At 43.7% G+C, this 16,527-nt stretch overlaps 1 protein-coding gene across 2 annotated transcripts in view; it reads right to left on the reverse strand.

Moving 5' to 3' along the window:
• rasef (RAS and EF-hand domain containing) overlaps positions 1 to 16,527 on the reverse strand; it is a 104,841-nt gene that overhangs the window by 16,845 nt on the left and 71,469 nt on the right. Inside the window, exons 12-17 of one of the 2 annotated variants that reach the window (XM_072516653.1) lie at positions 12,675 to 12,800; positions 11,201 to 11,348; positions 8,040 to 8,121; positions 5,448 to 5,562; positions 2,001 to 2,120; positions 614 to 690 (exon numbers count right to left, since the gene is read on the reverse strand). In XM_072516653.1, the coding sequence (XP_072372754.1) occupies positions 614 to 690; positions 2,001 to 2,120; positions 5,448 to 5,562; positions 8,040 to 8,121; positions 11,201 to 11,348; positions 12,675 to 12,800 (668 nt within the window). The remainder of the gene's footprint in view (positions 1 to 613; positions 691 to 2,000; positions 2,121 to 5,447; positions 5,563 to 8,039; positions 8,122 to 11,200; positions 11,349 to 12,674; positions 12,801 to 16,527) is intronic. The other variant, XM_072516654.1, reaches the window with a different exon arrangement.

Here is a 16,527-nt window from a genome sequence, read left to right on the forward strand (position 1 = left end):
ATTCCCTATTGGGTGGCACGGCGGCAGAGTGGTTAGCATTGCTGCCTCACATCACCAGGGACCCCGGTTCAATTCCAGCCTTGGGTCACTGTCTGTGTGGAGCTGTATGTTCTCTCTGTTTCTGCGTTTGCTCCGGGTGCTCTGGTTTCCTCCCACAGTCCATAGATGTACAGGATAAGTTGATTGGCCATGATAAATTGCCCCTTAGTGTCTAGGGATGTGTGGGTTAGATTATAGGGATAGGGCGGAGTGGACATGGGTAGAGTGCTTATTCAAAGCGTCAGTGCAGACTCGATGGGCCGAATGGCCTCCTTCTACACTGCAGGAATTTTATGATTCTATCTATGATTCTAATTCTCTATTATTTTTCTCCCTCAAGTCTATCCAGCCTAATGGTTTGTACATGTTTTTACCCCAGTATCAATATAAATCGAATGTAAATGTTTTTCTTTGCTTATTTAGTTGAGAACAAACAGGTGGCTAGCCAAGAGAGTTATTCAGAGTTTTTTTAGCTGTTACATTTAGCATTATATCAAATTGTCTTTCTCCGTTTACTCCATCTCATGCATATTCCCATGGATCTACTGATCTAATTAATAAAATCAATGATTACCGAGCGAGGTGAAGCACTGCTTCTATAATGTTTGAACCATCCTTTGCGCTTGTTTCACAGAACAGCACGTTGTATGTCTGCCAAGAAAACAAAAAAATAAATAAGACTCAATCCTATAAGTTGGCATCCTTAAAACCCCACCCACGACAGCATTTTAAACTGATGGTCGCTGATCATTAGCAAGTGGTGGAACCCACTGGGATCTTTCTAACTGAACGATGATATTAGCATTCTGCGTTTGGGTTGCTTGACCAAACAGTGAGGGATGGTAGGATGGTATTCTGGGTCTGTCAAAGGATGGTTTTGAAGAGTCCCTAGCATGGGTTACAATGGGTCACCTGCACATAGAGTTTTGAGTCTGCAGTAACCAGAGGAATAGAGAGGAGAGCTGGGAAGGCTGTTTCCTGGGTCTCTTATTCATACATGCAAGTCTTGCTGCAGGATATGAAGAGCTGTAGTAAGGTGACCATTCAATAATAGGAGGAAGAGGACAGCTGCACCAACCAAGCACCTGTGGATGGTGTTGCTCGAATAAGCCAACAGAAGTGTGCCCACCAATCCCCCCAACTTGCAGACAGTGCACCAAGAGGATCCAGGACCTCAGGAAGGTGCAAACAGTGAGTGGTAAAACAGTTCCAGGTACCCAAACTCCACAGACTGACTTTCCCAGATTCTCCTGCACAGCACTCCTCAGAGCCAACAGCTCCATTCATTTTTTTCTCAGCTACATCACATTCCCATGTGAACAGCAAATATACACTTCATCCTAGATAAAAGCAAATTACTGCGGGTGCTGGAATCTGAAAACAGAAAATGCTGGACAATCTCAGCAGGTCTGACAGCACCTGTGGAAAAAGAAGGGAACTAATGTTCCGAGTCGGGATTACTTTTGTCAAAGCCCTCATCCTATTGCCTTCCTGCACTTGTTTCTCCCAGTCATCCCCCAGGAATGTTGTTCTTCCCTGGCATCAACATAAGCCATTATTAATGCTCATAATGTTCTGCCTACCTCTCCTTGCATAAGGGAGCCACAATTTTGGGGAAAGCCAGAGTCCTGGATTGGGGGGGGGGGGGGGGGGGGGGGGGGCACCTGGATCCTGACCAGACACATTTTTAGGGGATTTAACTCTCTCTTGTATTCAAACACAGTTCCCCTCATCAGTAAAGATTCAATTCCCCTCATCAGTAAAGATTCCTCCCATAATGCTTGGAGAATAGGCCAAATCAGGACTTTTCTCAGCTTTTGTGTGATTTGGTTGAGTTGAAGTGGGTGCCTATACTTTAAGAAGTATAACGACATCCTGAAAGATTCACAACATTTTACTTCACATCCCACTTCTCCAGACTTAAATCAATATTTTTAGTGACTCGGTTCTTTGATTCTCACCATGGCCAGCTTCTCTCCATAGCTGACAGGGACAGACTTTTGTCCTTCCTGTATTGCTCTCTCTCTTAGGTCCGCCTTGTTCCCCACCAACATAATCGGAATATGTTCATTGGTCGAATCCTTTGAATTAAACAAAAAACTTTTTAATAAGGACACGGGGAGTCCACATTGGGTAAGAATAAAGAACTTTGGTTTATTTACGGTTAAGTTATATACAACTCCCCGTAGATCCCTCCCAGGTATCTCCACGGTCGGTGCCTTACTGGCCGGCCCTTTATACATAGCTGAATGGAGTCCCCTGTCCCTCATCGGGGGAGCTCCTAATCTGCGAGAACCACAGGGAAGATAATCATTTCCACTCTAAGTCCCATGCGGGATATGACAAACATTACCATGATGTTTTCTTAGGTAAGTCATTACTATACATGTTTTCCTAGGGTTTCTTCATTTAAAGGGGCGTTATCTTTTTTGAAGTACTGTTTTGCAGTTATGCTTTACATCTTGGGATTGAATGGAACTGGAAAACCAAGCAGCGTTTTCATTTTGCCAATATTACATGCAACCAATGTAATGGTGTGACTAACATAATTATCATTTATGCCATTTCACGGCATTATAAAATCAAACAGAAAATGTTGAAAATGACAAGCAGCCTGCTTTCTTTATTTCCCTCTAGTATTTATTTTGCTTCCACTTCCTCCCAGCCAAACTGCACACGGATAGTGACCCGCGGCTAGGATCAAACCCGGGTCCTCAGCGCTGTGAGGCAGCAGTACTAACCACTTTTAGCTCCTTTTCAAGCTCTATTCTCCAAACTCTTTCCACCTAACTCAGTCCCTAAGGGGGGAATGTTAACATGTGAAGAAGCCAACGTGATCCCACTCACTTATGCATTTATTCGGTGCAGGGGAAGCGCCCATTAGATTTGGCAGGTCTTAGAATTAAGTCTGAAAAAAGATAACCAAATATAGATTTTTCTCAGGATTCCGGCTTTCACTGTCAGCACAGGAATGTCTTGAGTTGTCTGAAACTCATCAAGGTCAACAAGGCAAGGACTGCGTGGAGTTTGCACATTCTCTCCGTGTCTGCGTGGGTTTCCTCTCGGTGCTCCAGTTTTCTCCCGCAGTCCAAAATTGTGCAGATTAGGGGGATTAGCCATACCAAATTGCCCCTTAGTGCCATGATCAATGCCCGGGGTTACGGGAATGGGTGTGTGTGTGTGGGGGGGGGGGGGTGATCCTCAGTAGTTTGCTCTTTCAGAATGTCAGTGCAGACTCGACGGGCTGAATGGCCTCATTCTGCACTGTAGGAATTCTATGGACTGACCAGGCTGTAAAGCTTTTAAATGTTGAACAAGGACGGATGCTTCCTTGTCATAATGGAAGGCTTCTGTTTACAGGGCTCATTCTGAAAATGCCCTTTCAAGGTGACTTCCAAGGTTTTGGAGGTCATTTCTACAACCTTGGACTTCTCAGACTTTGATCTACACTTCCCTGTGTTAGTCTTTCACTGCAGCAATGGGAGCAGCTTATGTAGTTCTGTGTTGGATTTCTGAGCAAGGCCCAGTTGTTTTAGAAGCAGCTAGGACGTATAGCCCTTAGCCCTCACAAACCCTCACCCACACTAAAAGCCCCTCCATGCCAGTCTATCGACCCTCCATGCCCTTGCATGCCCCCATGCCCCTTCATGCAGCCCCACCCCCACCTCCCATAGCCACTCACTCAGTATTCACTATGGGGAGACTTCAGAAGCCATGAGGAGATTTAAAAAAACACTTCTAACAATCTAAAATATTATAAAATTTCTATAAAAACAAACATCTACTCAGTAACTATTTCAAAGACAGCTAATCCTTGAATAGTCTCTTTAAAGTGTCAATCAAAATGTGAACTAAGCCCCCTTGCTGAGATAAGTGCCTTTGTTGCATTTGAAATTCAGCTCGGCATCCATAATCACCTGAGCAACAATAAGGCCCTTGGGAAATATCAACAGCAAATCTCTTCCATCTGTTCCTACAGTTTCAATAATGTTCTTTTTCACCGACACAAGGTGGCCTGTTAATCAAAGCAATTCAGTAAAGAGTGATTTGTTTTAACTCTAACACTATTTTTATGTTTAAAGGGCTGGGAATTTAGAAACTTCAGGTCATGACATGTAAACAGGTGTCATCTGCCTTAAGCGTGTTTATGTCTATCCCAGAAATTCATGACTCCAGCATTGTGGGCTAAGGCCGTTGGAACAGCACAAATGGGATTTGTTTGAACTAAGCACAAATTTAAGATGGTCCTGCTGAGTTTGGGTTTCTCAGCTGCGTGATTCATGCCCCACACAGGCTAGCATAAGTGGAATGTCAGAAATGGGGGTGGAACTTCTCCATCCAAGTCCCACTTAAAGGTCTCCAGAGTTTGACCAACTCCCCAAAGATCGGGTCCTGCAGCTCTGTCATTATGCTTTCCCCCTCACTCCTCATGGTTCTGTAATGGAGCCTTTCTAACCTCGGCTGGGATTCCTTCAAATTGAAAGTCTTCATCTGTCCGATGTGGATCATCATCAGGCCTACCTGCTCTGATTGGTTGGAAAACAAGGAAGCAGGATGGTACTACCATGACTGAGCTATAAAGTCATGGCAAAGTCTCCTCCACAAGCCTTCGGGTTCCTGACTGACTGTTGGCCAACCCGCAGGTCAAAAAGTAAAAGTTCTGCCCAATGACTCTAGTGGCCAGTCTCCTGACTCTTCTTTGAACCACTGAACTGATTCATTATTGAGCATAAACAAGTGAAATACAACAGTATGCTGGGCTTCAATATGTTCTGTCACCATATGATTTCCCACATAAGGAGTTCCCAATCTAACCCTCATCTTTAGGTGAGGTCACATTGGAATGACAAATTCTTGTGGATCAGGTCATTTTACATAGCTCCCGTGCAGGTCCTACTCTTATTAATGCATAGGTGTGGCAGTAGCCTTACTGTTTACCTTCCAAGCTAAAAAGCGCAACTCTTTGGGGATGCACTTTACATTCGGTAGGAGAGTCATGGAAACCCCAGAACAAAGGCAGGAGAAATCCTTCTAAAATTCACCTAGAGGTCATGATATGTAGTCAAGGAAATTGGAGGGTGAGAGAAAAATAAGGGGGAGTTTTAACAGAATATTGGTGTAACATTAATAAAAATAAGGATATGGCATATGAATGAGAGACGTTTGCACTGGACCTTATAATATCAAAGTAATGTTCCTAAATGATGCGTCAAGTATGAATTTAATGGATTAAAAACTGTGGGAACTGTGCAACCAGTTTCATGATAAATGCGCAGGAAGACAAGGTTCAATACTGGCAGCACAATTTGTCCAAATAGATTATCTTTCCCCTGGCCAGTTTACACTAACCATGTTTGTACTGCCTAATATAACTGAAATATATTTAATATGAAAACAGGGTCTTTCACCTCAATCGTGTCAACCCACTCTCGGACATTGAGGAAGCTTTTTTCACATGTGACATCATATAGCAATAAAACGCCATCCGCACGCCTAAAATACGATTTGGCAATACTCCGAAATCTGAAACATAAACAATAAGATCTTGGTGCCCATTTCTCAGTCACTAATTTCATTTTTCTGAAAAAACAATTAACACTGTTGGATTGGTACATTGCTGGAGATGTCAACAGATTATAGGGAGGGGTGGGGTGAGATGGAGGAAAAACAAAGGGAAGGTTTGTGATAGGCTATCAGGCAGGAAAACTTAATGACAAAAAGCTTCAAGATACAAACGGCCAAAGGAGTAGTGATGGGACAGGTAAAGAAACAAAAGACGTGGCCTGATGAGGTGGATAACAGCCATCCAGAAGCAAAGTAAAGGAATAATGAAAAAAATTAGGAAAATCTGAAGAAGCAGTCAAAAACAAAATGAACATGAATCAAAATGGAGGCAAAGATTGCGATCTAAAATTGTAGATCTCAATGCTAAGCCCAGAAGGCTATGGAGTTACAACGTTGAAAGATGAGATGCTGTTCTTGAGCTTGCATTGAGCCACATTGAAACACTATTGGAGGGCAAGGACAGAAAGGTCCGAATGACAGTAAGATAGAAAATTGAAATGGGTTGTCGTGCTTGCAGAAAGAAATGGAGGACTCAACATCGAGTCCAACAATTTTGGATCATGACCTCTGCCTTAATTTGTTCCATTTTTTGCTGGTTCGTTTTCTTCCTTGCTTCTTTCATTATTCCTTCACTTTGTATTTGAATGGCACCTATCCAGCCATTTAAACCCCATCTGGACATATCTTTTGTTTCTTTGTCTGACTCATTTGGTTTTGCACCATGAAATCTTTTCTCATTCATTCTTCCATCCATTTACAGACCTTCCCTTTTTGTCCTTCCCACTTTCACTGGCTCAAAACCTATTACATTTTTTTCTTCTCTCTGTTCTGATCAAAGATGATCGAATGGAAAAGTTAACTTTATCTCACTCCACAGATGTTGTTGGGAGTATTTTAGAATTTTCTGTTTTTATCTCTAATATCACAGAGTTTGACAACCGCTAATGTGTAAAGGAAGAATACTAACTCTCCTTATGCTAGGAGAGAGATTACGTTGTGTTCTCTCTGCCCAGAGAGAAGCAGGCAGAGTGTGCACATAGCTTTACCAGGACAGTAGGCTTCCCCTTCATATAGGCTGCCTTCAACTGCACACTTGGGGTTTTTGGGGGTGCCACAACTGAATGAGAGAAATACCACAAACGCATTGGAAACCTTTTCATACATTTTAAACTCAGGAGCACTGGACTAGTGTTACTTCCAGCTGAGATTCAGTAAATAGGTTGGAAGATATTTTTTATGATCACGGACGCGATTCAGCGGACAAAAGTTAAAGACCGCTTTTGGATGCGGTGGCGGGGTGTTTCTTGGCGGCTGCAGTGCGAAGATTCACCCCGCTATTCCCCGGCATTTTAATGGTTTTTTGGGTCTCGGAGTTTCGCCCCACCCAGGCCACACTCAAGAAAAATTTCCTGCACCCGGTGAACTGATCTTGCTAGCAGGAACAGCTCCTCGCAGATCAGGGCACCATTTTGAACGTCAGCCCGATGTCTACATGCCGTCCTGCGCTTTTTGTACCCCCCACCCTCATGCCCCCAACCTTGTCAAAGCCCCTGGAACCACCCTCCCCAAAATGGGCAAGGACCCCTCCCACATGAGCCCAGCCCCTGGCAATGCCAACCTGACACCCATGCACCTGCTGGCCTGGCAGCACCTCGACATCTGGCAGTGCCAGAGTGACACTGTTCATGTGGCACTGCCATAGTACCTGGGCGACACTGCCAGGGTGCCAGGCTGGCAGTGACAAGTGTCCAGATGCCAAGGAACCACCCTGACCTGTTCTCAACCTCCCAGAGGTCTCTAATAGCCTACAAGACCCCCCGAGGTGCCCTTACGCCTGGTCCACATTTGTGCTAAACGGCGTTCTAGCGATGTCTCATAGGCAAGGTCATTGACTCCTGGACACCAGGTGAATCTGGCGTTCGGGATTCGGCTCATTTAAATATGCTGATCTGGATAATAATAATAATAATTGCTTATTGTCACAAGTAGGCTTCAATGAAGTCACTGTGAAAAGCCCCTAGTCGCCACATTCCGGCGCCTGTTCGGGAAGGCCGGGAAGGAAACTGAACCCGCGCTGCTGGCATTGTTCTGCGTTACAAGCCAGCTGTTTAGCCCTCATGCTCAGCGAGGGCAAGAGTGGAGACCGATTTGGGACTCTTGGACGATTCACCCATTGTGCCCGGGTCCTTGCTGGGCATGTCACAGTCGCTGAATCGTGCTCCACATCACAGATTGCATCATTACATTCTTCTATTTACTTGCAAAGCATGAGAATGTGCATCAGAAGGCAATGACCCTTTTTTCTTTTTCTGTATCTTTCCAAAAGCCTACTCAAAGCTAACAAAGGGAAAAACAACATGTGCATCTTACATGCATACTTGGCTTTAACATATGTGTAGTTTAATTAATTTCAACCTTGCTCATTTCTAACCTACCTTTCTTGGCCTGCAGTGTCCCATAGCTGCAACACCGTTTGCTCTCCGTCAACTATCAAAGTTTTCATCTGAAAATCGACTCCTGCATGAAAAATAATACAAGAACATGGAGAATAAGAGCGTGCTGTTCTCAAGTGACATCCACAGGAACACAGTGAGTTTCTTTTGCATCCTGATAATACCCATCTTCACCCCTACTTTACTGTTGTTCTCCACGGCTCACAGCTTTCTCTGTGCTGTCAGATTGCCTGTGGCATTGTTATGGGCCTTTCCAAACTTCTTCCAACTGATCACCAGGAAGACTGTGGCGACCTCATTGAGACATGTAGGATTCTCAGGGGGCTTGACGGGTTTGATGCTGAGAGGATGTTTCCCCTTGTGGGAGTGTTTAGGTCCAGAGAGCATGATCTCAAAGTAAGGTGTGACCTATTTAAGGCAGAGAAGAGGAGGGATTTCTTCTCTCAGAGGATAGCGAGTCTGTGGAATTCTTTACCTTAGGGGGCTGTAGAAGCTGGGTAGTTAAATATGTTCAAGGCTGAGATTGACAGATTTTTATATCAGTAAGGGAATCAATCAAGGGCTATGGGGATAAGGTGGGAAAGTGGGGTTGAGGTTCATATCAGATCAGTCATGATCTAATTAAATAGCAGAGCAGACTCGATGGCTGAATGGCCTACTTATGCACCTATGTCTTACGATCGTTTTTAACTCTCATCATTGCCACTGCCTCCCTACCCTGATCAGCATTTTGGCTCAAAAAGCCTTGGTTGGCATTCTGTTCAACCAAGATTCCCGATTAAAAAAACACATCCCATTCATCATCAAGACGCCGATGGAAATCTTCACAACATTGTCTACCACAGTGAAATCATTATCCACAATTTTGGTCCCTCCAGATTCAATTTCAACATCGGTCTTCCCGTCTAATCTACATAATCTCCAATGACTCCAAACTTCAGCTGCTTACATCCTGTCATACACATCACATCTGTCCTCACTGGTCAATGTTGTCTCAGTCTCCCAACACATTTAATTTAAAATCCTCATTCTTGCCTCTCATTTTCTAATCTCTGTGGCCTCATTCTAATTCTATGTAGCACCCCCAAGTCGTGCATCCCTTCCTACAAATGTTATTCCTCAAACTCAAGTCCTGTGCATGCATCCTCCCTTTACTCCACCACTGATGGCAAACCCATCAGCCGCCTCAGTCCTTCATTTTACAACTGCCAATGAGATGTACTATTGTAATAATGAGGTTTTATTGCCTATTATTCTTTATTTTTGAGTGTTAGTCATGTTCTAAAGGCCATGGGCCTGATTCTCCGTTGGCGGGATCCTCCGCTTCGCCAGCAGCGCACTCACGCCCACGGATTTCCCGACGGCGTGGGGGTGGCCACAATGGGAAACCCCATTGGCCGGCTGGTGGGATGGAGGATCCTGCTGCCGGCGGGGGAGGGTGGCAAATTCCACTCCATGAATATGATAATAGCACTCAAGATAAACCCTTTTTTTTGCCAATTTAAATGACAATAGTAAGGGAGTAACATAGTCAGATCTCTAATCTGCAAACCTAAATTTAACATTGAATGCAGCTGCAAATTCAATATCAATTGTAGGTATCAGCCTTGAGTTAATGATCTGAGTAGTTCATGTCCAAATTCAGGGCTTGAGTACATAAATTAGGCAGACACTGCAGAGGGGCTGCTGCATTGTTAGGGTTTGATGTCTTTCAGATGAGGCCGTTAAACTAGCATCTGTTCTCTCATATAGATGTCAAAGATTCAGGGCTCCGTTCAAAGATGAACAAGAGGGATTTTCCTGATGTCTTGGTCAATAATTATCTACCAACGAATATCAGTAAAATGCATTGGTCAGATTTTGCAGTCAGTAGTGTAACAATAGATTAAATCTGGCACCAATTCAAGGGAATCTCCAGTGCAGCATAGTCATGTCAGCAAGCAGGGTTAACAGGCAATCACACTGAATTCCCAAAGACAGCAAATCAGGAAATCAAACCCCTCTACTTTTAATATAAAATTTCAGATAGAAAAATAAATACTTATGATTGAATTAAAAGAGAAGGTAAAATAAAGATTTTCTACTGTTTGCAGCATTTGGGGGGTGGGGTGCAGGTTGGAGCCTGAACAATGCAACATCTGCAGAAGCACTAACAATAACTTCTGGATTTCCGCGTTACCTGCGCATGTGCAAACTTACGAAGTTGCTTTCAGTTTTCAGTGGAATGATAGCAAATGCTGAGTTTCACTGTCATTACCACTGCAAAAGCTGGGCCGATACTTGGTCATTTAACTTACTGCTGTTTATGGAATTTCATTGGGTATTAATTGACTGTAACAGTTCCTTACAATAGTGACTGACCTTCAAAAGTACTTCAATGGATATAAATCAATTTGGATGTCAGGAGGTCACGAAGAGTTCTTTATAAATGCAATTTATGAAATATAAAGAAGCATTAAAACTTTGAAGTTGAAGAAGGCAACACAGAGGCCTAGAGAATGCTCAAGCCGCGCGGCTGTAGCAGAAGGTCTCAGAAATATACAGTGTTTCTGCATGGTTATCTTCCTGGGACCTTATGAGATAGAACCTCCCTCTGTTCCAAATACAGTTTCTCACGTCAGGGTAGCAGATCAGTGACTCCCTACACTGGGTGCTCCCATTTTCTTGTTCCTGGTCGGATTCAATTTTGAATGCTCGTATACCCAATAAAATCAAACATACCTGCTTGCTGAAGCTGCAAATCGACCCACCTAGGTTGGGTGGGGAAAGCACAATGCTTCATTTTCTGCAAGTGAGTCCTTCAACTACTGGACTAGCCAGCTCTCGCTAAGTTTCCAGGCTTTGCAGTGGGGGTGGGGTTTGGCATCAAAGGCTCCCGTCCTCTGAGCAAGTAAAGTTTAGAGAGATCAAACACACATTCCATTGAAAAACATGGTCCTAATGAAACCGTCAGGATCATGCCCCTATGGATTTTCTGGGTCAGAGGCTGGACAGAGACTCATTGACCTTTACATGAACAATGGGTATTCTGGCAGATGCTTATAAAATAGGCAGCCAAGTGAAAGCTGAAGTAGCTGACTGACAATGTAACCAAGATGTGAGAAAATTAAGGGAAGCAAGTTGATTAAGCTTACAAAACATACCTAAAGTGGCACTGGTGTTCCCACGAAATTCATTTTTGCAGAGTCGTAGAAGAAAGCTCGATTTGCCCACGGCTGCATCCCCAGCAAGCACAATCTTGAAAGCCTTTTCTGACTGAGGATATTTGAAGTTCCCAACTGTGCTATTCGGCTGAAAAAAGGGCAAGATTCAATCAGACTGACATTGGTCATTTTAAAAGCTAATTGTGAGCTCTGAGACAAGCAAAATAATGACTTTTGACTTTAGAGTGAATCAATATATATTTTTGGCTGGTTCACTGGTTGCCCACATCCATTTACATGCATGAGCGATGCAACAGTCAGATTGGAAATTATTCAATTTCTCTATATCCCAATTTTCTTTTTTAACACGCTTGTAAGTGCAATATGAGTTGGAATAAATATGTCGACCCAGTAGATGGGGCTTAGAGACCTAATGGAAGAAATAGAATCAGCTCTAAATGGTCATGTTGCGAACAAATTCTTGCTGGCGGGCATTAAATACAAGTATCCATTATAATTATTTATGTTTCTCCCTTCTTCCAAGACCATTAACTGACAATGATCCATATTTTAAAACTTCATAGAACATACAGTGCAGAAGGAGGCCATTCGGCCCATCGAGTCTGCACTGACCCCACTTCCACCCTATCCCCATAACCCAATACCCCTCCCATCCTTTTTGGCCACTAAGGGCAATTTATCATGGCCAATCCACCTAACCTGCATGTCTTTATCATGGCCAATCCACCTAACCTGCAGGGCTGTGGGAGGAAACCGGAGCACCCGGAGGAAACCCACGTAGACACAGGGAGAACGTGCAGACTCCGCACAGACAGTGATCCAGCGGGGATCGAATCTGGGACGCTGGCGCTGTGAAGCCACAGTGCTAGCCACTTGTGCTACCGTGCTGCCCAAGGGTTCATGAGGGTTCATAACCCTCATTTTGCACAATATGTGAATCTGGAGAGAAGGGATAAAATTTCCACAAGGATTTTCTCGATCTCTGGCCCAAACTTCCATTTCTGCGGTTTGTTTTGGTGTTTCTGCAGGCTATTTTAAATCATCCAAAGAGATGAGGGTTGGTCTGGGGATAGAGGGAAGAAAGAGAGCATTAAATATCACACCAGAGTCCAACTTCCCTTCACTCTACAGTCACTTTCCAGCTGCAGTCATCGCAAATTGGACATGAAAATGTAGCTATTCTTTCCCCATTTTCTTTCCCAGGAATCAAGAATATGGCAGTTATAAATCCCAACACTGCTGTCTAGCTGATATCAGCCAACTCAATACTGACAACAGATTGTATGAGTTTTTCCTGATATCACCTGAGAATTCAGCATCTTTTTAATCACCGCTCTAAATAAAGTCTAAATAAATAAATATAAATCAATATAACTATTTGGTTTGCCTGAACAACAAAATAGTTAAACCTGCAGAAATGAAGTATTATTTAGAAATGAGTAACAGACATTACCTGTGGTGAGAATGCTGAGATACAGCGCCTTGATGAAGAGGCTCCAGAATTGCTCTGGCTCACTGCTTGGGTGGGTTGCCAGTCTGGAACAGTGCTTCTACTGTCTTGGCTAAAAGTCACCTCATTCTGGATTTCAGACAAACAAATCACAAATATACTATGTAACCCACAGAGCTAAAAATTCAACACCAGCTTCACTCAATCTGATTGTGATTATCCAGTGCCTGCTTCTAGTCTTTGCAATATTGTGGCTGGCTACTAACTGTTGAACTGGGAAGACTTACAACTCAGATTATTAATTATCCAACTGTGGAAGTAATAATCTGCACATATATAGCACCATCCATAACCTCCGAGCAGCCTAAAACACGCCACAACCAATTATTGTTTTTAAACAGTCATTTTTGTCACTTTTGTAATGTTAGCTCAGTTGGCTGGATGGCTGGTCCATGATGCAGAGCGACACCAACAGCGTGGGTTCAATTTCCATACCGGCTGAGATTAGTTACCTTCTCAACCTTGTCCCTTGCCTAAAGTTTGATGACCCTCAGGTTAAATCACCACCAGTCAGCTCTCTCTCTCAAAGCCACTGGGACTATGGCAACTTTCATTTTGTAATGTAGGAAACATGGTAGCCATGATGCACATAGCAAGGTCCCATATACAATGAGTCAAATAATTTGTTGTAGTGAAATTAAAGAAGTGAAAATTCTGGACACCAGAAGATCTCCGCAGACTTTCTTCAAAAAGCAATATGGGATCTTTTACTTTCATCGGATGGGAGCCGATGGATTCTCTGTTCAGCATCTTATCTTGAAAAAACATGGCACTTTTGACAGGGTAGCACTGAAATCTCAGCCTTGATAACATGTCCAAGTCTTGGAGAAGGGCTTAAGTGCACAGTCTTCTGACTCAGAAATGAGAGTGCTACCATGAGCCAAGACTGCCACCGTTTACATTTAATCCCATTTCAGATTTTTCAAGCTAATAATGTGTCAGGTGCATATTGAGTGTAATATTACAGTATTGAGGAATTGCTGCATTATCGGATGCGACATTTCTGATTAAATATTAAAGACAGAATATGTCTGCTTTTTACTGATACAGTGATAAAATTCTGTGGCCGCACTCAAAAAAAGAGCAAGGTATTCAGTGCTCTGATCAATATTCAATCCACAACTAACACCACCATATGAACTATTGGTTTATTTATCTCACATTTGTTTGTTTGGCCGCTGTATTTGACTGCAATGTACTGCAATCATTGAGCAGCACAAAGATGTACGCCTGTGATTCCACACGGTGAGGTTTGAATCTCAATCAACGGCACCTTTTGAAGCAGGAAACATAAGAAAAGAACCAGAGGAGGAAATGCTCTTAGAATCATAGAATTTACAGTGCAGGAGGAGGCCATTTGGCCCATCGAGTCTGCACCGGCTCTTGGAAAGAGCACCCTACCCAAGGTCAACACCTCCACCCTATCCCCATAACCCAATAACCCCACCCAACATTAGGGGCAATTTTGGACACTAAGGGCAATTTATCATGGCCAATCCAACTAACCTGCACATCTTTGGACTGTGCGAGGAAACCGGAGCACCCGGAGGAAACCCACGCACACACGGGGAGTGGTGCCTCCTAGGTACCACTGGGCAGACAACTATAATGTGGCATTAAACAAAGAACAATACAGCACAGGAACACGCCCTTTGGCCCTCCAAGCCTCCGATCAAATGTCCTATCTAGACCAACCTCCTGTACTTTCTATACCCCGTCTGTTCATGTGCCTATCCAGATAAAGGTCGCTAACGTATCAACCTCAACCACCTCACTTGGCAGTGCATTCCAGGCCACCACCACCCTCTGTGTAAAAAAACTTCCCCCGCACATCTCCATTGAACCTATCCCCCCCCTAACCTTGAACTTGTGCCCCCTTGTAGTTGTCATTACCGCCCTGGGAAAAAGCCTCTAACGGTTCAACCTATCTATACCCCTAATAATTTTATAAACTAATTTCAGGTCGCTCCTCAGCCTCCGTCTCTCTAGGGAGAACAATCCCAGTTTATTCAATTTCTCCTCATAGCTAATACCCTCCGTACCAGGCAACATCCTGGTAAACCTTTTCTGTACTCTCTCCAAAGCCTCCACGTCCTTCTGGTAGTGCGATAACCAGAATTGGACACAGTATTCCAAATGTGGCCTAACCAACGTTCTATATAACTGTAATAATAGCTTAGTGTGACAAGAAGGCTTCAATGAAGTTACTGTGAAAAGCCCCGAGTCGCAACATTCCGGCACCTGTTCGAGGAGGCCGGTACGGGAATTGAACTCGCGCTGCTTGCATTGTTCTGCATTGCAAACCAGCTATGCAGCCCACTGCGCTAAACCAGCCCCAGTTGTACTGTAACATAATTTTTGAGCTTTTATACTCGATACCTCGTCCTATCTCAAATAAATCTCAACGCGCAATAAAGAGGGCTAAAAGGTGTCATGAAATATCATTGACGAACAGGGTTAAGGAAAATCCCAAAGCCTTTTATTCGTATATAAGGAGCAAGAGGGTAACTAGAGAAAGGATTGGCCCACTCAAAGACAAAAGGGAATTTATGCGTGGAATCAGAGGAAATGGGTGAGATTCTTAATGAGTACTTTGCATCGGTATTCACCAAGGAGAGGGACATGACGGATGTTGAGGCTAGGGATGGATGTTTAAATACTCTAGATCAAGTCGGCATAAGGAAGGGGGAAGTTTTGGGTATTCTAAAAGGCATTAAGGTGGACAAGTCCCCAGGTCCGGATGGGATCTATCCCAGGTTACTGAGGGAAGCGAGGGACGAAATAGCTGGGGCCTTAACAGATATCTTTGCAGCATCCTTGAGCACAGGTGAGGTCCCGAAGGACTGGAGAATTGCTAATGTTGTCCCTTTGTTTAAGAAGGGTAGCAGGGATAATCCAGGGAATTATAGGCCTGTGAGCTTGACGTCAGTGGTAGGCAAACTGTTGGAGAAGATGCTGAGGGATAGGATCTATTCACATTTGGAAGAAAATAGACTTATCAGTGATAGGCAGCATGGTTTTGTGCAGGGACAAACCTAATAGAATTCTTTGAGGAAGTGACAAAGTTAATTGATGAGGGAAGGGCTGTAGATGTCATATACATAGACTTCAGTAAGGCATTTGATAAAGTTTCCCATGGCAGGTTGATGGAAAAAGTGAAGTCGTATGGGGTTCAGGGTGTACTAGCTAGATGGATAAAGAACTGGCTGGGCAACAGGAGACAGAGAGTAGTGGTGGAAGGGAGTGTCTCAAAATGGAGAAAGGTGACTAGTGGTGTTCCACAGGGAACCGTGCTCAGACCACTGTTGTTTGTGATATACATAAATGATCTGGACGAAAGTATAGGTGGTCTGATTAGCAAGTTTGCAGATGACACTAAGATTGGTGGATTTGCAGATAGCGAGGAGGACTGTCAGAGAATACAGCAAAATATAGATAGATTGGAGAGTGAGGCAGAGAAATGGCAGATGGAGTTCAATCCAGGCAAATGCGAGGTGATGCATTTTGGAAGATCTAATCCAAGAGCAGACTATACGGTCAATGGAAGAGTCCTGGGGAAAATTGATGTGCAGAGAGATCTGGGAATTCAGGTCCATTGTACCCTGAAGGTGGCAACGCAGGTCAATAGAGTTGCCAAGAAGGCATACAGCATGCTTGTCTTCATCGGACGGGGTATTGAGTACAAGAGTCGGCAAGTCATGTTACAGTTGTATCGGACTTTGGTTAGGCCACATTTGGAATACTGCATGCAGTTCTGGTCGCCACATTAATAGAAGGATGTGGATGCTTTAGAGAG

Source organism: Scyliorhinus torazame, chromosome 9, assembly GCF_047496885.1.
Source record: "Scyliorhinus torazame isolate Kashiwa2021f chromosome 9, sScyTor2.1, whole genome shotgun sequence".
Classification (NCBI taxonomy): Eukaryota; Metazoa; Chordata; class Chondrichthyes; order Carcharhiniformes; family Scyliorhinidae; genus Scyliorhinus; species Scyliorhinus torazame.